Source organism: Mauremys reevesii, linkage group 6 (assembly GCF_016161935.1).
Source record: "Mauremys reevesii isolate NIE-2019 linkage group 6, ASM1616193v1, whole genome shotgun sequence".
Taxonomy (NCBI): domain Eukaryota; kingdom Metazoa; phylum Chordata; order Testudines; family Geoemydidae; genus Mauremys; species Mauremys reevesii.
In genome coordinates, this window is record NC_052628.1 from 54,488,926 (window position 1) to 54,514,494 (window position 25,569).

General features: G+C 43.1%; 1 protein-coding gene across 1 annotated transcript in view; it reads left to right on the plus strand.

The window, feature by feature from the left end:
* Window positions 1-25,569, plus strand: part of ADGRV1 (adhesion G protein-coupled receptor V1) — a 419,039-nt gene that overhangs the window by 125,205 nt on the left and 268,265 nt on the right. Inside the window, exons 48-58 of the mRNA XM_039545618.1 lie at window positions 60-167; window positions 1,499-1,751; window positions 2,472-2,594; window positions 4,391-4,613; window positions 6,409-6,613; window positions 12,676-12,822; window positions 14,758-15,013; window positions 17,841-18,043; window positions 18,676-18,852; window positions 19,305-19,487; window positions 20,998-21,177. Coding sequence (XP_039401552.1) covers window positions 60-167; window positions 1,499-1,751; window positions 2,472-2,594; window positions 4,391-4,613; window positions 6,409-6,613; window positions 12,676-12,822; window positions 14,758-15,013; window positions 17,841-18,043; window positions 18,676-18,852; window positions 19,305-19,487; window positions 20,998-21,177 — 2,058 coding nt within the window. The remainder of the gene's footprint in view (window positions 1-59; window positions 168-1,498; window positions 1,752-2,471; window positions 2,595-4,390; window positions 4,614-6,408; window positions 6,614-12,675; window positions 12,823-14,757; window positions 15,014-17,840; window positions 18,044-18,675; window positions 18,853-19,304; window positions 19,488-20,997; window positions 21,178-25,569) is intronic.

The following is a 25,569-nucleotide window of genomic DNA, read 5'->3' on the forward strand; positions in this document are numbered from 1 at the left end:
ATATGTGAAGTACTTGAATCACTTCACAAAGTTCTCTTGTCCTTGTGCTGCCTTTACAGATACAGACTCTCTCAGTTCCAGAAACCAGAGATGTGAAACACTTCACTGTCAACAGTAAAGATTATTTAATTATTGCAAGTCATACAACTGACTCCAAATCCATACAGGTTGGAATGATCTCCCCTTTTCATTTTTAATATGTGTGCAGTATACATTTAGCTCTGATTAGAAATTCCTAAGTGGCAATCAGCATAATGGTATTTAAGTACTATTGACTTGTGTAGCGGGGCGCCCACTCACTGCTGCGGCGCCTCCTGCTGGTCATCCTGGGAATTAGCTCTGTCCACTTTGGAGCGCCCTCTACAGGCCGGTGTCTCGCTTGCCACTGGCCCTGGTGCTGGGTCTCCCCTCCCCAGGGAACCCCCAACCACCTATCCTCCCCTTGCCTCAGTCTTTGGCTACTGCCAGTCACCGTCTAGTCCCCGCTCACTGGGGTGGACTGCAGTATAAATGCACTGGCAAGGAGGGTTTGGACCTGCTGCCTCTGCCTACCCTTGGGCTGCCCCTCTGCAACCCTAGTACCTTTTCTGGGCCTTTAGCAAGGCCTGCAGCCTGGGGGTTTTCCAGGCTGGAGCTCCCCAGCTCCTCTGGCCTGTCCCCAGCCCTGCTCCACTCTAGGTACTCTGTTCAGCTCCCCAGCAGCCAGGCCCATCTCCCTCAATAGCTAGAGAGAGACTCTCTGTGTTTAGCTTCTGGCCCCAGTCCTTTTTTAAGGGCCAGCTGGGCCCTGATTAAGCTGGCCACAGCTGTCGTCAGCGACTCACTCCGCTTCTCACAGATGTTCTCACTCCCTTTCCATGCTGCAGCCCTCTCCAGGGCTGCTTTTAACCCCTTCAGGGCCAGAGTGGGGTGACCACCCCACTACAACTTGCTACCCTGAATTATACAAGAAGCTGAATAAAAATGAAGTTTACAAACTGATTTAGGTTTACCAGTATTGTCTGCATGAACTTATACAGATATACCAGATGTGAATCATTATTAGAAATCCTCCTACTTTGAAAATTATGTCATTTAGTACTTGTGCTAAGGGGAAGTAGGCAGCCTTAGAGACAGAAGTTCCCTTATCTTCAGAACAGATAAACCTGCATGCAGCTTCTTTATACCACCCTACCATTGTACCTCAGCCTTCATGAGGAGGGACCATCTTTAGAGGTAAGTGGTAGCTCAGTGTCCAAGCCCATTCAGTTTTTCACTTTCTGGCTGAGGCGACCAACAAGAATAACATCACGGGTGGGGGTGATTTTGCAGTGCAGATGTTTGTCTACTAGGAACTGGAAGGAGAAAACCAATTGAATTCATTGAGCAGCCATTAGATGTTAATGATTCAGAGGATAATTAAAATAATCTAAAGTCTTCAGAGTGACATCTGATTTCTGTTAGCACAATCTGACTGTACTTAGATCTAAAGAAAAGAATTATGTATCATTTCCCATAGGTTTTCCAGTGGAATGATGGCCTTTTTGTATTGCATCATCAACTCCCAATTTATGGAGCTCTGCACATGGCCCTGTTTCCCAGAGGAGGTTTTATGTACCTAGCAGTTTCTCTGTCGAATTCCAGTCAACACCCCCTTCTGTACCAATGGTCAGATGACGAGTTTCAAAAACTTCATCAAGTGCCAGTAAATGGAATAACACACATGGAAGCCTTGACTTCTGGGTCTGATATCTATCTAATAGTTGCAAAAGGTATGTTGCATGATACAAGAACATGAGTTTATGCTGGTCTGTCTGATGGGAAAGACACTTGGCTCAGCAGTGTAGACAGGGATTTAAGATTGAGAGGAGAGAGGCCATACTTTCTCATGAGAATTTTATCCGTGACAATCTGTTTTATTTATTGGACAGATAAAAGTGTTGCATCCATTTTCAAGTACGTGCAGAATAAGTGAAGTGTTGATTTCCAACATACACTTTTCCCAGGAACATTGAGGGTTATTAAATTCTTACTATTATAGATGCTGTTAGCATCCTCTGCAATGTATGTGCTGTGCAGAATTCATGGAACAGCGGTGGAGATGATTGTTATGCCACAATGTGATCCATTAGGCAGTCCTGCTTTCCTAACACACCGTTCTGTGTCTGGTGAAAAGGCTTATGGTACACTTCCCACTTAACTATGCATTGTCTTGCATTTGTCATTTTGTGCCCCAACAACCTTAACATTCTGAGGTGTGTGGGTGTGCAAACATAGAAGCTATTAAATGATCACCATTTGCAACCATTGTCCCAGTTACCACAGATATCTCCTGTCCTAAGCATAGAGGAATATGTGGTAATCTGGCTCTCTGTGTGGTAAGATCTGGTAAACGCAGACATTTTGATGTGAACCAGCATTGCAGATGTTTAATCATTGATCAGATTCATTGTGTAGTCAAGCTTGAGATTTATTCCCTTTCCCCTTTGCAGAATCCAGTAATTCAAGTGAAGTTTTTGTCTGGGAGACAGGACAATCTTCCTTCAGGCATTTTCAGTCTCTTTCTTCTAGTGCGATAAACAAAATCCACACCTTCATGCCTCATTCAGGTTTAGGTAAGTTTTAGGTGACTACAGTCTTTGTTCCAATAGTAGCTTTTACACTGGTGGTAGGACCTTACTGAAAATAGTGCTAAGACAATGTGGTAGCTGCATGTCAGTCCATCATTCTTCTGGTGATGTGAATCGGCACCAAACAAATTATAATGACACGCAGAAAGGATGGAAGACCTTACAGCTCAAAATAGCAAAAATACTCCAGAAGTAAGGCAATGTTGCAAATATATAAACATAATTACTCTGGTGGTAATGCAGCAGATTTAATTAAGGTCTTCATTTGAGAGAGACTGTGCACTTAATTTGGTTCATGATTTGACAGAGCTCCAAGGTGTTGGATGACCTCCAAAAGACAGAAAGGCTGACCTCTGACTTATGGAGTAATGTTGACAGGAGATCTGGAAGAAACAGGCAGAAGTAGATGGGAAGTGTACTAAATGTGACTACTATACAAATAATAATAGGGACTGCCCTTTCCTGGCCAGAGCACGTTTCAGTTTTTTTAAATATGGTTTTCCACACTGGAATAACTTATTTGGGCCTACAGTAACTCCTCACTTAACATTGTAGTTATGTTCCTGAAAAATTTGACGTTAAGCAAAATGATGTTAAGCGAATCCAATTTCCCCATAAGAATTAATGTAAATTTGGAGGTGAGGGGTTAGGTTACAGGGAATTTTTTTTTTGCCAGACAAAAGACATTATGTGCAGTTTGACTCTCAGCGGTGACTAGGTAAGTGAATATCCTCTGGTCCCAGAGCTCTGGTGCAGGTATGGGCCAACAACACCCCCACTCCTAGGCCTGCAGAGTCCTCCCCGGGCAAGCTCTGCGGGTTTGGGCTTGACATGGGAACCAGGCAGAGCAGGGAAGGGACACTGCTGCATCTTTCCCCAGCACCCGATGGGGATGTCTCTGCTGGCCTCTGAGCAGCAGATCACACAAATACCTGCTCCAGTTAGTCACTGAATGCCCCCTCTCCTCCCAGGGTGCTGGAGAAACCAGTTGTCTCCTAGGGGAACCAATCTGCCAGGTTGCATGGTATGCTCGGGACACACAGTGCAGAGGCACTGGGCCTCTAGATCCCTGCAGAGCTGGAGACAGCCACAGGCTTCTGGGGCCCCAGGTGCTGACTTTTCGAACTGCCGGAGGTGCTTGATCCCTGACTCTGCCCCAGGCCCTGCCCCCACTCCACCCCTCCTGCAAGACTCCCTACCTCTTCCCATCCCCGCTCCACTCCCGCCCCGCCTCTAAACCCAGCTCTGCCCCCTCCCACGAGCACACCGCGTCCTTGCTCCTCCCCGCTCCCTCCCAGCCTCCCTGCATGCTGTGAAACAGCTGATTGCAGAGAGGGAGGGGGAGGTGCTGATCCACGGGGCCCGCCGGTGGGCGGGAGGTGCTGAAGGGGGTGGAGGGCGTTAGAACATTGTGCAACTTTAAATGAGCATGTTCACTAATAGAACAGCGACTTAATAACGAAACTACTTGAACTGGGATGACTTTAAGTGAGGAGTTACTGTATTCTGAACTCCCTTGCTGGCGTTACACTGATGTAAAACTGGTGTAAATGCATCACCATCAGGTGCTTCTCTGCAGAACTTCATTTAGGACTTGAAATGTAACTGCTGAAATAAATAAGTGAATAAAAATACTTAACAAATGTTCTTTTGTCTCAGACCTTGAAAGCAAGACTGGTCAGTGAGTTCCTGTGAGCAAGCATCGCTGGGATTGCACTGAGAAAACGATTACATTTGTCTCTGAGCTTTTTCTTTTATTCTTCTTCTTTTTAAAAATGCAGTCCATGTGCTACTAGCTGGTAAGGATAGATCAGCACTGTATTCCTGGAATTCAGAAGTAAACCAGTTCTCTCTAGTGCTGGAAGCACCTCCTGCTAATCATATCACTTCGGTTACTATGAGATCGCTTAACTCCAACAAAAGTCTAATTGTTCTGTCTGGAGAGTCTTACTCCCAGATTTATGAATTGACCAAAGTCTCCAATGAGTCAGATTTTATACCTAGGTAGGTTTCTCATGTTATACCTCTTATCTTGCAGCTCCTCTTCATTTTTTTAAATGTTTCTTGTGATACTCTCTAAAACAGCAACTAGAAATATTAGACTCCAGCCCTGTAAGTACTCTGTGGGTAGAACTCTCATTGATATCCCTAAGAGTTTTCAACATAAGGGCTGTTACATAATCCATTGAAGTCAATGAGTGTCTCTTAGTAGACTGTAGATCATGCCCATGTAGTGCTTGCAATTATGTTCCTTACTCGTGTGTTTATATACAAAAAAAGCATTTATTGTGGTTGAATGGGGATCCAGTTCATCATGAATTTTTAGTCAGTTTTGTTGTTTTTTAGCATAGAACTGTTCAAATAGTAGCATTGCCAGCAGATTGAGGGACGTGATCATTCCCCTCTGTTCAGCACTGGTGAGGCCTCATCTGGAGTACTGTATCCAGTTTTGGGCCCCACACTACAAGAAGAATGTGGAAAAGTTGGAAAGAGTCCAGTGGAGGGCAACAAAAATGACTAGGGGGCTAGAGCACATGACTTATGAGGAGAGGCTGAGGGAACTGGGATTGTTTAGTCTGCAGAAGAGAAGAATGAGGGGAGATTTGATAGCTGCTTTCAGCTACCTGAAAGGGGATTCCAAAGAGGATGGATCTAGACTGTTCGTTTTTAGTGGTACCAGATGATAGAACAAAGAGTAATGATCTCAAGCTGCAATTAGGAAACACTTTTTCACTAGGAGGGTGGTGAAGCACTGGAATGGGTTACCTGGGGAGGTGGTGGAATCTCTTTCCTTATAGGTTTTTAAGGTCAGGCTTGATAAAGCCCTGGCTGGGATGATTTAGTTGGGGATTAGGCCCTGCTTTGAGCAGGGGGTTGGACTAGATGACCTCGTGAGGTCCCTTCCAACCCTGATATTCTATGAAATACAAAATTACTTTGATTCATTGAGAAAGACAAGGTGGGTGAGGTAATCTTATGATTGTTATTTCCTTTCTATAAAAAAAAACCTTTCAAGTAAAATTACCCTTTGATCAATAAAAACATTAATTGAAAGTCTTAAAAAAAGAAAAACCTTGATGTTTTAAAATCCAAAGCTTTCAAAGCCCAATCTTCCATATTTATTAATTTTGAACCTTAATATTCCTGTTTTCATATGACACTCGTGTTTTACTACTTACTTTTTATAATTTTTAACTCAAACGTATAAGATAATGAATTTTTACTGTATAACATAGCATAGCAGGATGTTTTGTGCATTACAAAATTTTGCTGTTTTCTCTATCCCCTGGGTTATTTATTTCCCTCATTTTTAAGATCAGGGTTCCAGTTTTGGTCTCTTGATTGATGTTTTAATGTATATGCACCCATATCAGTTTATGCATCTCTTTAATTCTCTTTCATGCATTATCAATAAAGCTGAATGTTCATCATGATAGAAAATGTGACAGTTTTTTTTTAAATAAAATGTCTTAGTATTTTTGTTTCCCTGACAAATCTAACCCTCAACTAAGGACGAGTCTTAAATTATTTTTTACAAATTTACTGTATATATGTCTAGTGTGGTACAGGATGGAATATGATTTTAAACTTTCAAATAATGGATTTTAAGTTATATCTCATGATTTATTGTGAAAAATAATTAAACATTACCACAAATATTGTGGGCCATGTCTTTACCTTTTTTTAAACTGAAATTATGACACCTGTATTTCTTTAATGGAAAAGCCATGATTATTCCCCATTTTGCCACAACAAACTACTATTAATTATAATTATTTTGTGTGTGTTTTTATGCTAGTTCAGGTGAATTGATATTTGAGCCTGGAGACATGGAAGTTGTGCTGGCAGTCAATATCCTGGATGACATAATCCCAGAGGAAGAAGAGTTCTTCACAGTGTGGCTGAAAAATCCCAAAGGAGGTGCAGAGATTGGTGCTAGTGGTTATGTTAACATAATTATTCCATCTAATGACAATGCTCATGGAGTCATTGCATTTGCTCAGGTAACAATACTAAATTTAAGTCATGAGAATATAGATATACTTTGTCCAGAACGAAGGACGCCAACATGTAAAAACTGAAAACAGAAAAGGGGATGGGCCTGATTCTCCATTGCCTTTTATCATTCTAATTTAGTGTTGCTTTATACCCATTCAGCATAGATGTAAGTGACTAAGCAGGGTGCAAGGTAGTACAAAACAGTCCCAGTATCAGAGGGGTAGCTGTGTTAGTCTGGATCTGTAAAAGCAGCAAAGAGTCCTGTGGCAGCTTATAGACTAACAGACTTTTGGAGCATGAGCTTTCGTGGGTGAATCTGTACCTTATGTGAGATTTTAATTTCTTAATAAGTGTGGGTCTGAGTAATATAAAGTACGTTAACCTTAAAAAAAAATCTGTTCCAGAGTCCATTGTTAGGATGGCTGGAGTGGTGAGAATTTACAGAAATCTGTAGGACCTTTTACCGCATCACAACAAGCTTGGTAGGCTATATCATGGAGTAAGCTGAGATCATTTCCAGGTTCAATTTTATTCTGTTCCTGTCTCTTCCGCTATCCCACGATGCGAGGATGATGTCTGCCAAGGAGGTTCATTGGTGGGTTTTTAGGTGGCTGAGGAGCCCAATTCATGCTCTGCAGATTTTCCCACAGAAGTGACAGGTGTAATCTTGGAGGAGACACAGTTGTTGTGCCCTTTCTTTCCTCCTTTGTCACTTCTCTGTGTCATGAGTATGTCTGTTCTCCGCAAAGTGGGTTGTGGCTTGGTGTATAGTGCGGCGCCACTGTGTTCTGTTCTATGCCAAGTCTTCCCTGTTTGTTGGGTTGATGTTTAAGTTTAAGATGTACTTTCAGTACGTCCTTGAAGTGCTTCCGCTGCCCTCCATGAGCCCTTCTTCCCTGACTTAACTGGGAGAAGAGTACTTGCTTTGGGAGGTGAGTGTCAGGCCTACATACACTGTGACCAGCCCAGCAGAGTTGATGTTTCATGACCTGTGCTTCTACCCTGCTGACATGGGCTGCAGAAAGAAGGCTGATGTTAATGCATTAGTCTTCTCAGCTGATCCTGAGAATCCTCCTGAGGCAGCGCTGCTGGAAACACTCCAGCTGCTTGAGATGTCGTCTATAGGTTACCCAGGTCTCACAACCATAGAGAAGGGTGGGGATAAAAACTGCCTTGTAAACCAAGATCTTGATGCCTGTTTGCAGATCCCTGTGATTGAAGACTCATTTGAGTAGTCTTCCAAAGGATGTGCTGGCTGTTACAGCGGATCCTGTAATCAATTTCTGTGGCACTGCTGACTGTTTGGGAGAGGTATGGAAAATGGTCCACATTTTCCAGGGGTACTCTGCTGATGGTGATTTGTGAAGTACAAAGAGTAGTTTGGTTTTCCGGATGCTGAGAGAGAGAGACCCAGGCTGTGATAGGCATCTGAAAAAAGATTTAGGGCACTTTGCTGGTCGGCCTCTGTGTGTGCGAGGATGATGCAATCATCTGCATACTGAAGGTAAGTGATGCAATTCACATGATCTTAGATTTTGTTTGGAGACATCAGAGATTGAGAAGTTGGTCCTCCATATGATACTTAATCCTGATTCTGTAAGGTATTCCTGTCCCGTCCTGACCGGGAAAATCGAGAAGTGTGCTGCTTGCCAGGAGCTAGGATTCATGATGTGACGGAGAGACTGTTGAGACTCATCAAGCCCTCAGATCACTACCCCTTCCTGCTTCTCCACGTGGGCACCAATGATACTGCCAAGAATGACCTTGAGCGGATCACTGCAGACTACATGGCTCTGGGAAGAAGGATAAAGGAGTTTGAGGCGCAAGTGGTATTCTCATCCATCCTCCCTGTGGAAGGAAAAGGCCCAGAAAGAGACCGTCGAATTGTGGAAGTTAACAAGTGGTTACATGGGTGGTGTTAGAGAGAAGGCTTTGGATTCTTTGACCATGGGATGGTGTTCCAAGAAGAAGGATTGCTAGGCAGAGACGGGCTCCACCTAACGAAGAGAGGGAAGAGCATCTTCGCAAGCAGGCTGGCTAATCTAGTGAGGAGGGCTTTAAACTAGGTTCACCAGGGGAAGGAGACCGAAGCCCTGAGGTAAGTGGGGAAGAGGGATACCAGGAGGAAGCACGAGCAGGAGAGTGCAAGACGGGAGGACTCCTGCCTCATACTGAGAGAGGAGAATGATCAGCGAGTTATCTTAATTGCCTATACACAAATGCAAGAAGCCTGGGAAACAAGCAGGGAGATCTGGAAGTCCTGGCACGGTCAAGGAATTATGATGTGATGGGAATAACAGAGACTTGGTGGGATAACTCACTTGACTGGAGTACTGTCATGGATGGATAGAAACTGTTCAGGGAGAACAGGCAGGGCAGAAAAGGTGGGGGAGTCGTACTGTATGTAAGAGAGCAGTATGACTGCTTAGAGATCCAGTATGAAACTGCGGAAAAACCTGAGAGTCTCTGGATTAAGTTTAGAAGTGTGAGCAACAAGGGTGATGTCGTGGTGGGAGTCTGCTATAAACCACCAGACCAGGAGGATGAGGTGGATGAGGCTTCTTCCGGCAACTAACAGAAGTTACTAGATCGCAGGCCCTGGTTCTCATGGGAGACTTCAATCACCCCAATATCTGCTGGGAGAGCAATACAGTGGTGCATAGACAATCCAGGAAGTTTTTGGAAAGTGTAGGGGACAATTTCCTGGTGCAAGTGCTGGAGGAACCAACTAGGGGCAGAGCTCTTCTAGACCTGCTGCTCACAAAAAGGGAAGAATTAATAGGGGAAGCAAAAGCTGATGGGAACCTGGGAGGCAGTGACCATGAGATGGTCAAGTTCAGTATCCTGACACAAGGAAGAAAGGACTTCAGAAAAGCAGTATTAAGCAGAGTGCCCAAGGGTTGGTCCTGGGGCTGGTTTTGTTCAATATCTTTATTAATGATCTGGAGGATGGCATGGATTGCACCCTCAGCAAGTTTGCAGACGACACTAAACTGGGAGGAGTGCTAGATATGCTGGAGATTAGGGATAGGATACAGAGGGACTTAGACAAATTAGAAGATTGGGCCAAAATAAATCTGATGAGGTTCAACAAGGACAAGTGCAGAGTTCTGCACTTAGGACGAAAGAATCCCATGCACTGCTACAGACTAGGGACCAAGTGGCTTGGAAGCAGTTCCGCAGAAAAGGACCTGGGGTTACAGTGGATGAGAAGCTGGATATGAGTCAACAGTGTGCCCTTGTTGCCAAGAAGGCCAACGCCATTTTGGGCTGTATAAGTAGGAGCATTGCCAGCAGATCGAGAAACGTGATCATTCCCCTCTATTCGGCATAGGTGAGGCCTCATCTGGAGTTCTGTGTCCAGTTTTGGGCCCCACACTACAAGATGGATGTGGAAAAATTGGAAAGAGTCCAGTGGAGGGCAACAAAAATAATTAGAGGGTTGTCGCACATGACTTATGAGGAGAGGCTGAGGGAACTGGGCTTATTTAGTCTGCAGAAGAGAAGAATGAGGGGGGATTTGATAGCTGTTTTCAACTACCTGAAAGAGGGTTCCAAAGAGGATGGATCTAGACTGTTCTCAGTGGTAGCAGATGACAGAACAAGGAGTAATGGTCTCAAGTTGCAGTGGGGGAGGTTTAGGTTGGATATTAGAAAACACTTTTTCACTAGGAGGGTGGTGAAGCACTGGAATGGGTTACCTAGGGAGGTGGAGGAATCTCCTTCCTTAGAGGTTTTTAAGGTCAGGCTTGACAAAGCCCCAGCTGTGATGATTTAGTTGGGGATTGGTCCTGCTTTGATCAGGGGGTTGGACTAGATGACCTCGTGAGGTCCCTTCCAACCCTGATATTCTATGATTATAAGATAGAAGTCCTGGATGAGGATCAGGATCACGGCAAGGTAAATGGAGACTGCTTGACACCAGTAAGAATGATGAATGGTTTGGTCTCTGAGCCGTTGTACAGAAAGGTGGCACTCATCCCATCATAGAGTAGTCTGATGATAGAAATGAATTTCTGTGGACAGCCAAACCTACACAGCACCTTTCATGGGGCACCATGATTGATAGAGTCAGAGGCCTTGGTTAGGCTGATGAATGCCATGAACAGTTTGTGGTGTTGCTCTCTGCATTTCTCCTGAATCTGTCAGGCCACAAACATTATGTTGGTTGTGCCTTGGGATGGCCTGAAGCCGCAACGTGATTTGGGGAAAAGTTCCTCGGCAAGGGGAAGGAGGCGGTTTAATAGGATCCGGGCAAGGGTCTTCCTTGTGATGGAGAGGTGAGTAATACCGCTATAGTTCCTGCACAGAGATTTGTCCCCCTTCTTGAATATTGTAACAATGTTGGCGTTCTTAAAGTCAGGAGGATTTCAAGCCAAAAAGCACCTTTCCCATCTACTTGGTGCTGCACCATGAAGCTTCTATTGTCTTCTAATAGAGCCACTAGCTTTAAAAACCTCAGCAGGCCTGGTGCATTTTGATATTTTGTCTCAGTGATGGCACTCTGGACTTCCTTAGAAGATGGGAGATCAGCAAGATGTTCCATTGCTGAGTGTTATGGAATGAGCTTGATGGTGTCTTCAGAGACTATGGAGTCGCGGTTTAGAAGGCTCTTAAAGTGCTCCTTCCAGCATTGTTTAATATCTGCATTGTCCTTGAGGAGGGTAGAGCCATGCTGGGAATGTAAGAGGGTTGGGCCTTTGGAGCTTGGCCCATATATATATATATATATATATATATAGCTTTTGTTGCTTGAAAGATGCTTCTCAAGTCATCCTGGTCTACCAAACCGTGGATCTCAGAGGCCTTTCCTTGCCACCACTTGTTTTTGATGTCATGTAGCCTCCTTTGGACTTTGGCTTTGAGCAGGTGATAGGCCTCATGTTTTTGTTGGTTAGAGGAATCATTTTGCCACTTACAGAATGCTCTTGTCTCCCATAGAACAAAGATATTTGGGAGGGTGGCAGTTCTCTGATAGCATGGAAACAGTAGGACTAGGACAAAGCATTCTGGGAAAGCATACTAGAAATGTTTTTCTAAAAGATATATACTTTAGTTCAAACAGAAGTTGTGAACTTGGAATTAGTGGGTGAAATTCAATGGGCTGTGTTATGCGGTAGCTCGTGCTAGATTATCATAATGATCCCTCCTTTAAAATCTATAAAACTATGAAAGAGGGCAGAGATATAAGCAACCTACTTTTCATCAGTGTGAAAGAGACTGCAGGGAGCAGGACCAGCAATGGAAAGGACTGGGGAATAAGCAGAGCAGCAGATGGAAAAGGAGTACCTATGGCAGTTAATGGGCACGTTGTGGGATAGACCTGGGAATGCTGATAGAGCCCACATCAAATTCATATTCCTTGGAATGATGACCCCCATAATGCTTCTGTTCTGGGCAGAAATCACTATTAAGGGAGACCTGAACTGAGAACCCATCTTAAAGGGCCAGGTTGACCTAAGACAGGCATGTACAAAGCTGTGCAAAGCTATCATGCAAAGGGAAATAGGAGCCACAGGAAATCTGGCGAGAGTGCTGTGGTGCAGATATACCCAGAATGCACCTTCAGGTACCACAGAATCAGCTGACAAGAACACAGTAAGCCCTGGCTGGAAAATTGTATACATAGCAAGTCCTCACTAAATCAAATGCTGCAATTTAAAAATGTAAACTGAATCTGCCCTGGAAGTTCCCCATGTTTCTCATCCATTTTAAAACTAGTCCAGGGATGAAATCATTGTAGCAAAACAATTCAAACTTGGGTACCTAACATGAGGTCCTTAAATACATATTTAGGCACCCCAGCAAAACCTGCCTAATTTGTTTGTTTATTTATTTAAATATGTCCATGGGAGCTTTACGGGCTTACCACCTCTGAAAATTAGGTCACTTCCACAGAAGTGTGCAAATACGGATTTGCGTGCTTAACACTGGGGATACAAGTTTTAAAATTTTGCTCCTAATGCCTCAAGATAATTTTGAGTATTTTGTATAGGATCTCGTCGTGTGTTTTCTAGACATTCAAATAATTAATTTGTATTGTTGTACTCTATTTATACCTTTCCAGAATTCTTTATCTAAGCAAGTTGAAGAAATGGAACAAGACAACTTAATCACCTTGAATATTGAACGTTTAATAGGAACGTATGGCCGAGTTACAGTACAGTGGATAGCCAATGGGAGCATTAATGATATATTTCCAGCATCAGGAATGGTATGTAAAAATGGTATGCTGAAATTAGTGAAGCACTGATTTAAAAAATACTTTATAAAATATCCCAAGTCTTAACTGTTGTCCCTTCTTGGAGTGCCCAAGTATGTCAGAACCCTTATTTCTCTCTTCTCAGTACATAGTGACCCACCTTAAGACCAATGGGACCTGGGGGCCCTGGGTTCTTTGGGCCCAGCTCCACCTAGTGCTTGGTTGCATAAACTAATAGACAAATCCTGTGACTTTTAGGACATTACAGATTACACATACAAGGAATCAAGGGCCAACAGATTATGACAATATACAACAATTATTCCTGGAAAGAAATAAAATCAGAGAAAAGAAAGGGAATTGGTTCAAAGGGGCAGGCAGAGAATCAAGTACCGGTATAGCAAATAAATGAGTGAGCAACCATTCTGCCAAAATAAACACTCCCTCCCTCAAAAGCCTACAACAAAGTGAAAGGGAAAGTAAAGAGAATGCCCCCTAAGGTCTCCCTGCAGGCTTTAGCTAGCTGGTGGAGCTGGACCTTGAAGAGTGTGGTGTCCTTCACTGAGAAGCCCTGACCGTTCTCTGGCTCTAGTGCTGGGGAGGTCTACTGGGTGCAGCTTCCAGTCAGTGCTGTCGAGCAAGGCGGAGTCTTGAAGCTCAGCCTCTCTTGGGGAGTGGAGTGCACCTGGCCACTCAAGTCCCGTTCATCTCTTGGATCCCAATGCAGGGGGAAGCCATACAGGTCTCAGCAGGCAGGCTGCCCTTTCAGCTCAAGACAGATTCTGGTCCTCTGCTGCACAGAGCAGTTCAGGAACTGTGTCCTCTCGCGCTACTGGAACCTGACTCTTTGCATCCAGCTCTGTCTCCGAGTCCTCAATGACTTTCACCACCCAGTCATGTGCAAGCTCTCCGGGGTCTGCAGTTGGTCACGTGGGTGGGCTCATCAAGCTCTGGCCCAACCCGCTTTGTCTGTTTTTGTGTCTTGAGCACAGTGATGCAGACAGTCTCTGTTTCAGTTCTCTCAGTCTCTATGCCGTTGTTTGTGGAAGCTGTTTTTTCTGAATTCTCCCAGAATGTTAAGGGAGGCTATATAGTTATTTTAAATGTGATCAATGCATTTATTTATACATATATTTAAAAATATTATAGTGACAACTTAAAACAATAATATAATTGTCAAAATGGATTATAGATGGGTGAATAATAAACTTCATGTTCATCAAATAGTTTATTTGAAAAAAATATTATGACATTAGTCAACTAAGTCATCAGTTGAATATTATTCAACCAGCACTAGTATTGATACTGTGCCCTTAAAATCAACATTTGTTAGTAAGGGGAGGGGTTTTGGGTTTTCAGCAATTTACTGACTTTCTCTGCTTCTTGACTTAGACAAAGCAGGAAAGCAAAGTGTGTGGCACAAAAAGCCACAATACAGTTGTATTATTAGTTTGAAATGATTGAGTTATTCTGCTGACACGTAGGTCCAGATTTTCAAGACGGGTGTTTTAGATACTTATATCTGTTTTTAAGAGATCCAAATAAAAATGGCTTGATTTTCATATGTACTGAAGTCATTGAGAGTTGTGGGTACTCAGCATCACCAAAACTCAGGCCAGTGTTAGTTAAGAACTGTTTCTCCCTCCTTGTGTTTCTGATTGTTTTGCTCCAACTAAACAGCTTGCATTTTTCCAAAGTGACTCTCTTTTTGCTGTTCTCTGTCAGTGTTGCTAACCTCTCTGGATCTCTTTCAATTATTTTTCTGTCTTCAATGGTGTCACTCCACCTCCCAGTTCAGTATCATTTTCATATTTCGTTAATGCTCTGTTCACACTTTTATCGCTGATGGATTTTTACAAAAGCAAACCTTGGTGAAGGTGCTTACCATAATAGTATGGCAAAATGTTTGACCTATTTTTTTTATTTTTATTTTTTTTTACTTTTTAGATAACATTTTCAGAAGGTCAGGCCCTGTCAACAATCACCCTGACAGTTCTTGCAGACAACATTGCAGAGCTTTCTGAAACTGTTGTTATCACACTCACCCATGTCACTACTGTGAGTATTAAGGATCCCATGAGAGGAGCCATCGTAGACCCTAAGAGAGCACGAGCTGTGCTTACCATTTTGCCTAATGATTCTCCCTATGGTGTAGTTGGCTGGCATACCGAGTCTCTCTTTGCTAAAGTAGCGGAGCCTGAAGGTAAGTCAGTCTTATGTTCCTAGCAAGGAGCTAATATAATGGCATACAAAAGTTGTCATCTTTAGAAGTTCTGATATCAATGATGCCTTCACTGGTTACACATTTCCTCTTTCTGCTCTGCAATGTCATCATCACCTTTCAATATTATGAACTGCATGCTGCAAATTTGTTAACTATAAAGTATTAACTAATGAAAGGCAAATGGCCTGATCCTGCTGTCACCCATTGCTATGCCAGTAGCTGCCAGACATCAGAAAATCTTTGGAGGGGAGATGGCATGGAAGGCTGCTGCTGCTCCCAAGCAGTGAATTTAACTGTCCATTCACATTCTCTGTGATTTGCGGTGAGGACAAACAGGGACGTAGGTAGGGGGGAAAGGAGTGAAAACTCTGCTGTGATGTTGGCGCAGTCATACTAGATTCTGGAACTTTGCTGGACTTATAGGGCTGTCTGGACTGCATGCAGAGCCACAGTGGTCTTCACTTTAAGACTTTTCCCTACTCCATATTGTCCATCAGCAGTTATTGTTCCTGTAGAGCTCACATCCTTTCCCCCATAGCTTAGCTCCACCACTACTTTCTCCCCTCTCCTTTTCTTGCCATCAGGCTCCCACTCTATCCTTCTCCTGCCCAGGGGCGGCTCTAGACACCAGCGCGCCAAGCAGGCGCTTGGGGCGGCCGTTTCCCGGGGGGGCGGCATTTGGCTCCGGTGGAGCTCCCGCCGGCATGCCTGCGGCAGGTCCACCGGAGGCCGGGACGAGCGGACCTGCCGCAGGCATGACTGCGGCGGGTCCCGTCTTCCTGCGGCTCCGGTTGAGCTCCCGCAGGCATGCCTGCGGCAGGTCCGCTGGTCCTGGGCTCCGGTGGACCTGCCGCAGGCATGCCGGCGGGAGCTCAACCGGAGCCGCGGGAAGACGGGACCCGTCGCGGGACCGGGGAAGGGCGGCGCAGCGCTCCGCGCTGCTTGGGGCAGCCCGATTTCTAGAGCCGCCCCTGCTCCTGCCTCAGACTTTTCTCCTTCCACCTGCTTCTTTGACATTGGCATCCCATCACGCCTCATCTCCTACAGTTTCAGAAACCCTTTGCTCAGCCTCCCAATCTTCCTTCCATGCACTAGCAGCTACAACTGGTCTGAAAAATTCCGGCAAAATATTATTTCATTGGAACTTGCTGATATGTTGAAATTGAAATGAAGCTCTGGCAGAACCCAGACACCAGCTTGCCCACCTTGCTTCTTGTTAGCCAATTGGGAGTTGGGCTGACCCAGAGGTCAGGTAGCCCTGGGAGCCTCAGGGTCCCATCTCCTCAGCCACCCAATTAGCTGGGGCTCCTAGGGCTTCCAGGATTCTGGCTCCGCATCTGCCCACCTGGTGGAATTTTGTTTAAAAAATATCGAGACTAAACATTTTGATTTTTCAAAATGACTTTTTCCAGATTTCTATTTTGTGGAGGATTTCAAAGATTTCTAAAGTTGTTTTTGGTCCAAATTGAAACAAAAATACATTTGAAATTCTCCATAAAATAGAAATCTGAAGAAAAAATTTGATTTGAAAAAACAAAACAAAAACCCACCACCCAGTTCTCTACCCAGCTCTAATAACAGCCACTCACCTGCAATCTTTTCCTCTACAAGGAGAGTTCCCCTGCTTCCATCTCCCCATAAGACATGTTTTTTCCCCACTCCTGTCTTTACCAGCAAGGCTAGCAGGATTCACCCACAACTTCCATCCTGGAAGTTCCACAAAGGCAGAGGAAAATAGTCTGTCGTGCTCTTTTCTGTGCATGAAATATGCTTTTAGGAGCCTGGCCCCTCCTCCTTCCCTGCCACAGGTTCTCAGTCGATGGAGTAGTGTGCCCAGCAGATGTAATCAAGCTGAATTTTGTAGTAACTTATGTGTTCTATACATATGTATAAAACATATTCCCCATGCTACTGCATTACAATGATTTGTGTTTGGCAGCTGATAATTTTTCGGAGTTTAATCTGTAAATTATTATTTTTTGTTAGTATTTCAGAACATGTTGCCTATAGGGCTTTTCCAGATGCAAAGTAATGGAAATGGATACTGCATTGTAGTTCAACATTTACAAGCAAAAACATACACTAGTTGCCTTTTCCCCTCCTTTTATCTTACCCTTAGCCTTCCTGGTTTGTTTCTTTTACCCACTTTTACCCACCCCTCCTGCCCTAGGTACAGGACTTCCAGCCACACTGTAAGTGTTCTGCAATTTCTTGGACTCTGGTGAAAATCTAGTTTCCCAAGGGTGATTTGAGTCATTACTGGTATAAGTGCATTTCCTTTTCTGGGGAATTTGAGATGTAGACACGCACGAATAAAGGGCAATCTCTTGCCACCAGAGTCACTGCCACAGAGGTCGTTTCTTATATCTGTATCAATAGTGACGTCAGAATGATTTAAAATTCATGAAGGGCACTCGAAACAGGGGATGGAAGGAGGGGGGAACTGAATGAGAATGTGTATGTTAAAGTAAAGGTTTTGTATAACAAAATTCAATTCTTACGTTTCTCAAAAAAAATTTCTTCTCAAAATGCTACCCGCCCCTGCATTCTGTGCAGAGATTTAAATGTCCCTCATGCGCTTTCAAACAGCTTAGGTTACTAAATTTTTAGGCATAGAGTGCACTGGTTGTGATGTTGAACATGAATTTGTGCTCTAACATTCCATTGATTTCAGTGAGTGATTAATTGGATAATTCTAGCACAGTGAGATTAAGTGGAAAACCAGCAGGGAAAGGGTTAGAGCAATCATACGTTGATGGGTTTTTACCAGAGCTAATATAGATTTCTTTCCCAATTCATCTTACAGAGAATCCTACTATTGTTACTTTACAAATTCTTCGAGAACAAGGATTTGTTGGAGACATTGCAGTACAGTTGAGCACCAAACCTAATTTTGCCCTTCAGCCCTTCAACCAAGCCACAGAGAATCAGGATTATGTGATAGAAAAAGAAACAATAATTATGGCAGAGAACACAATAATGACTTATGTTATTGTCACCGTTTTGCCTGTGAGTAATTGAAAAGACATTTTTGTTATATTTTAAGGAAGATTATAGTGTAGGTTCTGTCCAGGGGCAAAAGGAAAAGTGTAACATTCTATTAGTATTGTAGGAGGAAAATTGGCTCATTAAATCTGTTTCAGTAGAATCTGGACACTGGTAACTAGTTTGTGAGCAATCCAAATTGCTTTGTTTACTGTGAAACAAGTAATTTAGTTTTATGGAAACTTGTTTTTGAATTTTAAACCCTCTTGGGAACATGTTGGGTTGTAAGTATGGCACAACTTCAAACTGTAAAATAGTTTAGTTCACTTTACATGCCTTTTAACAGATTTATTGTTCAGATTCGAGAAGCACCAACTTATTGGGGCCAGTAGACTTTATCATGACCAAAAAAAATGTGTTTGTATAGGATGTTCAAAATCCTTCAGGTCCTCCTCATCAGCAGTGTTTTCAGAAATCCTTTCCCCCCCTTTTCATAGGTGATGTGATGTGAGGCAGGGAATTAGTTATTTAATCTCAACTGCCATGGTTTTACCTGATTCTGCTCAGTCAGCAGCCAGTCAGTTTCCTCCTTTCATAATATCCATCTTATAACATGAACTTACAATGGGGGTGACGTTTTAAAAACATTTTCACAGGATCATGTTCCAGAATTACAGGAAGGATTTGTAATCAATATTACTGATGTGCATCTGTTGGATTCCTCTCTTGCTGGAGGGCAGCCAAGTGTGAAGAGACTTGGGTTAGAAATAGCTGAGGTAATAATTGAAGAGAATGATGACCCCAGAGGAATATTTAGTTTCAATGTTTTGAAGGTAAGACTGAATTTTAAACATTTACTATTGTATTCTAGCAGTAGGTTCCATGTTTTTAGGCTGCATTTAAAAATTGTCTTAAAAAGATTTCTAGCACTAAACATCAGTTACACTGACCAGATACTGGACAAGCAATTTCTATACAAAAGTTTTCTTGCTGCTAATGATACTTAGTTCATGAGAACATGGGACTTGTTAAAACACTAGTGGGTTATTTTTACCCTAAATACATCAGATTAACAATTTGATCTTTCTTTAATAATAATAATAATTAATAATAAATATTACTGTCTTGTTTGATAGATTATATATAAAGGGACTAACTCATTACTTTAACGCATAGCCCCTTATCTTTAGCTACTTTTGAACATTTTGGTTTCAACCTTTTTGCATGGGATGAGAAAGGAGAAATACATTTGCCTTGGCACTCAACATGTTTTCTGAATTTTCAGGATTTTAGTGGAGCAGTTGCTGGTTATGAGGTGCCTCCACCACAGAATATACTGAAGCTGCCAGTTGTTCGGAAGGCTGGGAGGTTTGGGTCAGTAAAACTATACTGGGAAGCCATGCCTGCCAGTGCTAGTGTGGAAGACTTTACACCATCATTTGGAAACCTTACATTTGCAGATGGACAAGTATGCTGTTGCTAAAAATATAAACATTTCTGAGTTAAGAAGTCTCAGGGTCTTTTGCATTTGTTTCCTTTAAAAGATATGAGTATAAAGTCTCAGAGGACATTTCTGCTTACTATTTATGGTCCAAATCCTGTGAACATGTACACAGGTACTTAACTTTAAGCACATGCATAGTCAGTCGCATTGACTTTAATGGCACTGCTCAAGTACTTAAAGGGAAACATGTTCATAAGTGTTTGCCACATTGGGGACTATATCTTTACACCTCCACCAGTAAAAAACAAAAACAAAAAACCCACCCTTATTTTTGCCTGATAAGTGGGAAACTTATAATTAGCCCATGTTTTGTGTGGACTTACACAATGAATTTTTATGTTGCTTAAGCTGCATTGTTAGATTTCACATCACACTTGGAGACACAAAGTGTGCACTTTTAGGGGCAGCTTATTTCATGTGTTGGAAAATGGACCTTGTGAACAAAATCATGTTTAGCACCAAATAAAATACATTCTGTGTATTACTGCATACTAAAGAAGCATATGGCAGAAGAGGTAAGCAGGAGCCATCCAATCCGAACACATTTTCTGAAAATACCTTTTCATATTTGCAGCATGAGGGCCAAGGATAACAAATTAGAGAAGGAGTTGGCAATTTTCAATGTACACCATTGTGGGGTTTTTTTGTATTAGTGTGAAAGTCTGTGAAAAAGGACCCGTGAAATTAAATTGTTTACATAATTTACTAATTTAAAAAATCAGTTTTCTGATCACCCTTGGAATAGTTAAAAGAATCCATCCAAATTTTCATCATTGTTTTTTCTGCTTCCTTCCTGTTGTTGAAAAGTGCCTCTTGGATGGGTCCAATAACTGCAATAATTCCACACATGTTTAGTCTTACCCCTTCCTCTCTCTGCTGTGAAAATGCTTGCCTGCCACCTTCTCAGTTTCACATTCAGCTCTGCTGCTGCTGCTGCTGTTAATAGTCAACACCCTCTTGCAGGGCCTAGGAAAGTGTGTGCACCTGAGCTTCCTCAAGAGCAGTGTATCAGGCAGGAAGTGTGAATGACCATTAACAAAACAGTGCTGTCAAATATACAATGTGAAGAAACTGAAAAAAAAATTTTTTTTGTCTAATGACTTTCAGTAATAGTGATCTTTACTTGTAATAATAGTAAGCCCAAAATTTCCATATGGAAATGTGATTATTAAGTTCACAGTATTACTTTTAATTCACAGTATATTGGGATTTCAGTAGGTTAAATTCCTCACAATTTTAATAGGAATCCAGAAAGTTTTATAAATGAGTTTTAAAAATATTTCAAACATTCTGGTATGGTTTTGTTTTAAAAAGCCGAATATATAAATAAATAAGCAAGTTTGAGAGCCAAACTAAAACAATTTAGCAATCTTTTGCAACTTACAAAATCTAAGACTTACATTTTCTGAGTTTCATTCAGTGACTTCACTGTTGTATCCTGTAATGTTTTATGGGTTCTCTTTTTTTTTTGCAGGCTGCAGGGGTGATAGAGATCACAATCATAGATGACACTGCAGTAGAATTTTTAGAGCTGTTCAACGTCACTTTAATCAGGGTGACAGGTGGTGCCAGACTTGGGGATGACACTGTGGTGACTGTAACTATTCCACCAAATGATTCTCCTGTTGGATTATTTGGGTTTGAAGAAAAGAACGTAAGTGTGAGCAACTTGGTGCGTTTTTAAGCATAAGAAGGAAGAACGTTATGTATCATCAACCACATAGTCACTTAGAGTCAACTATCAATGTGCAGATTTTCCTGAACATAGCTTTCAGCAATGCAGACAGTTAAACATTTTATATTTGTACAAAATGTCATTTCTGCAGCCCAGCATCTCCCACAATTCTTGCCACCGGGGCTGCTTTGCTCACCCTTGCAGCTCACAGAGGTGAATCAGTGTTTTGGCGCCACTGCTCTATTCACGCCCCTTTTGCTTGTGCTTGTGGTCAGATTCTCTGCCTCCACAGCAGCATGCAGATGTTAGTTTCAGTGCTCCTTTCTTTCATCTGCCTAAAGGGGTATTTTTTGACTAATTCTGGAGCAGATTTGAACAGTGTTCTCCCTCCTTTACTCCTCCCCCTGGGCCAGTTTCTGGTCAGCTGTTGGAATCCAGGTGACGTCTCCTCTGCAATGTCTCCCTGCTGGCTCCTCTACATCTTTTTAAGTATGGGAGGGCTGTCTAGAAAGCACTGAAAGAAATCCAAATGGAGCTCCATCTGTGAAACTGCCTTTCCGAGCTCAGCAGATGGTGAGTTGTGCCAAGCCTTCACTCAGTCTTCCGTTCCTAACTCTATTCGGTCCTGGGGCTATGAATCGGACTGGCATGTGGGGTCTCCTACCCACCAGAGCAGCCGCATCTCCAAAATGGAAGATACTGCCCTGGAATCTCTGTGCAGAACAGGGAGAGGCTCCAAGGATGAGGAGGACCACAGTCATCTGATTCAGGGGTAAGTCCTAAGAGAACAGAGGGGGAGAGCTGTAGAGGTCACAAGTCTTAAAATAGGTCTTGAGTGTCCTGGGGAAAGAACCAAGGGACAGCCCCCCCCCTTCCCAATTTGGCCAGAGAGTTGTGGAAATGTTTCCCTTCCCCTCTCCCTGCGGGAATAGGCTCCAGTAGGTGAGGACTCAGAAAGAGATCTCACAAGAGGTCTCCAGGCCTGTAGGAAAGCTAGCTGCAAAAGGCCTTACCAAAGCCACATTGGATCTAATATGGTTTCTAAGTGAGCAAAAAAGTGAAAAAATCAAAAAAGGGGAAGGAAAAGCCTAAAAGATGTAGGAGGTCTGAATCCTGTGATGACTCCTCCACCAAGGATGATGAATTATCAGGCTCTGACTCCAATCAGGACTGGGGAAAGACTTAGCAAAGCCACATCATGCCTCTAAGACAGAATTCAGACTGGCCTTCAGACAAAGGCACTCCTTTCAGCCTTCATCCTGACAAAAATACCAGCAAAGGGACAGCAAGCTCTCCAAAAGAAATCCCCGTAACCGTGGCTCCAGAGAAAAGCCCAGTGGGAACCCTGTTAGCCTGTTTATGACACAGACCACATAGGTCTCTGCCTCTGCCCTGAGCTGAAGTTAGGGAGAAGGATTTCCTATTTCCTAGAGGAATGGGTTGCACTGACCATGGACCAGTGGGTCAGTGAGATAGTGAGCACAGGATACTTCTTCGAGTTATGGGCTCCACCTCATCTGTTCTTCGTCTAGTCCCCCATCTTGAATTACCCCAATAAGCATGACGTAATACAGAACAAGATATCTCATCTCCTGGATACTGCAGTAATAGCGAATGTCCCTTCAGAAGAAAGTTTCTCAGGGTTCTACTGCATCTTCATTGTTCAGAAACATGCAGGGGGAATCTGTGCTATTCTGCATCTCAAAAGGCTCAACAAGTGGATGAACAAAATGAAGTTCCAGATGGAGACCCTAATCTCTATGGTGTCATCCCTGTCCAAGGGGGATTTTCTGACATCAGTGTATTTGGTGGATGCATACCTCCTCATCCCAATCAGACCGTGCATCAGTAGATACCTAAGGTTTGCTTATGGCAGGAAGCGTTATCAGTACTGGGCGCTCCCACTCAGCTTGTCCTTGGCCCCGTGGGTCTTTACAAAGACGATGGTGGTAATCAGAGTCAGATAGCAGGTTACCTACCTGTATCTCTTCCTAGTCGACATCTCAATCAGAGCGCCATCCCCAGCAACAGCACACAGAGCTACATCCCTGACATTGAATCTCCTGCAGGCACATGGCTTTATTATCAATATTAAGAAAAACTCCTTGATTCCATCCACCAAAATAACTCACTTGGGAATGGACATAGACACCTTGATAGTGAGGCTATAGCCTTCTCTAGAACGGTTCCATGGCACTATGGCACTAGGCCTTGAACTGCTAGGCCTCCCAGTATCATGCATCGAGATCGCTCCATGGGCACAATGATACATGAGGCACCTTCAAGGTGTCATCTTAAAGGTATGGGACCACTCCCTGGGACACATGAAGGATCAAGTGAAGGTTCTGGGGCATCAGGTGATCAACTCCTTAAAATGGTGGTCAGTCCAGGCCAATACCCGCAAGATCCCCTGATTCTTACAACTGATGCAAGTCTGGAGGGCTGAGAAGCACACTTGGGGTCTCAAACAGCCCAAAGCAACCTGGAGGAAAGGAGCCACAGCAGAAACCTCCCAGAACTAGGAGCAGTCAAACTGGAGTAACTAAGGTCCCAGTCCAGCCTAGAGGGGAGCCACATCCTGATTCAGTCAGACAACATGACCACAGTCACATATAGGAACAACTAAGGGAGAACAAGAAGTCCAGCACTACACGTTGAAACGATGGAAATCATGAAGTGGGCAGAACTTTTTCTCCCTCACGACAGTTCTCATAAAGGGAAACCTTAACCAAAAGGTGGACTGGCTCAGCAGGTGGAAAGCGAACAACTTTGAGTGGTGCATAAATCAGGAAGTTAATTGTCCAATCATTGAGACTGCCCTCAGCTGATCTATTTGCAAACCATATGAATGCAAAGAAACCAAAGTACTTCACCAGGGAAGTGGCTCCCAGTTTCATGGGGACAGATGCCCTATTGCAGAGATGGCCAGAGGGCCTTCTTGTTGCATTTCCACCCTTCCTATTGTTAGAGAAGGTGATCCAGAAAATAAAATCCGAGTGGGCAACAGTAATACTGGCAACCCCATACTGGTTTTTGTATCTGATAGACCTGAAATTAGGAACACTACTACATCTCCCAATGAGACAGGGAATCCTCTCACAAGGTCCTCTTCTTCATCCAGACCTGAACTGGCTGCATCTAACACCCTGGTTATTAAAAGTGGAAACGCTAGTTTTGTTGGGTTTGCCCTCCAAAGTCATCAAGATACTTCTTCCTTCTAGAAGAGTATTGACAAACTTTTACATCTTTGGAATAATTTATTTGGCCACAAGTGGGAGCAGATGGAGTATGGTCAGAGCAGTGGCACCAAAATTTTGATCTACCTTCACGATCTGCAAGAGTGAGCAGAGCAGCCTAGACGTCAAGAATTGTGGGAGATGCAGCTAGCAGAAAGGAAATTCTCGGTAAGAAATTTTCCATTCTTGCATTTGGTCATTAAGAGACATGATGACTTTTCTTCTCCCCAATTGCAGAGTACAGTTTCATAAGCAGGAGACAGGCCTGAAGAAACAAATGGAATTTTGATTATTTTTTTAGAGGGGGAGGTGAAAGGCAGCAGTTAATGAACAGAAGGAATTGTGAAAAAAAATAATTAAATGACCTACGTGAGAGATTGTGTTGGATACACATGTGAACTCCAATGTTAAAAAAAAAGCTGGCTTCCCTCCTGATTCAGGAAAGAGAGCGAATCTATTGGCTTTCTAGTCTAGTTGAATTTACATCCAGTTCTGTCACATTATTCCTACCTACTGATTGTGTGTGCATATATGTCTCAGGAGCAAAGGTCTCAGGAGCAAAGTTAACAGGTACTGTGGTCTAAACTGCAGAGTGAATTTTCAGAAATACCTTGGTCTGTCTTGTTATGCTGTAATTTGCTTATTGTATTTAGTAGTCACAATTTTTTTTTTAAATCACTGATCTCCCTTTTCCAGTAGGATTCTGGTTAGGAAGACAAGGACTTGGTACCTGTGCTAGGCCTGCTTGTGAGAGCTCAGTGCTGAGTTGCCATGTTTTCCCAGGCCCCTTGTCTCAACTACTTCACAGGCAGATTGCAAACAATAGCTGCAGCTTCTGTGAAGTGGTCTCTCACAGACATGGGTAGGTCTTCCCAGTACTGATGCTCCTGGTCCTGGGGCATGCTCAGAACCTTTGAAAATCAAGCCTCTTTTTTTTTATGAGCTTAAATGTGGATTTGGGAGCTTAGCTTTAGGCATTCAGGTTTGAAAATATTGGCTTTATTGTGTAAGGCAAGAGTCAAGCCTGCTTCTATGGAAAGGAGAGAAAAGGACGTAAGAGAAGAGGGAGAAAAAGAGGAACTATTCCTCTTCTGTATTGAAATCCATTATAAAATATCCATTGACTTCAATGGCA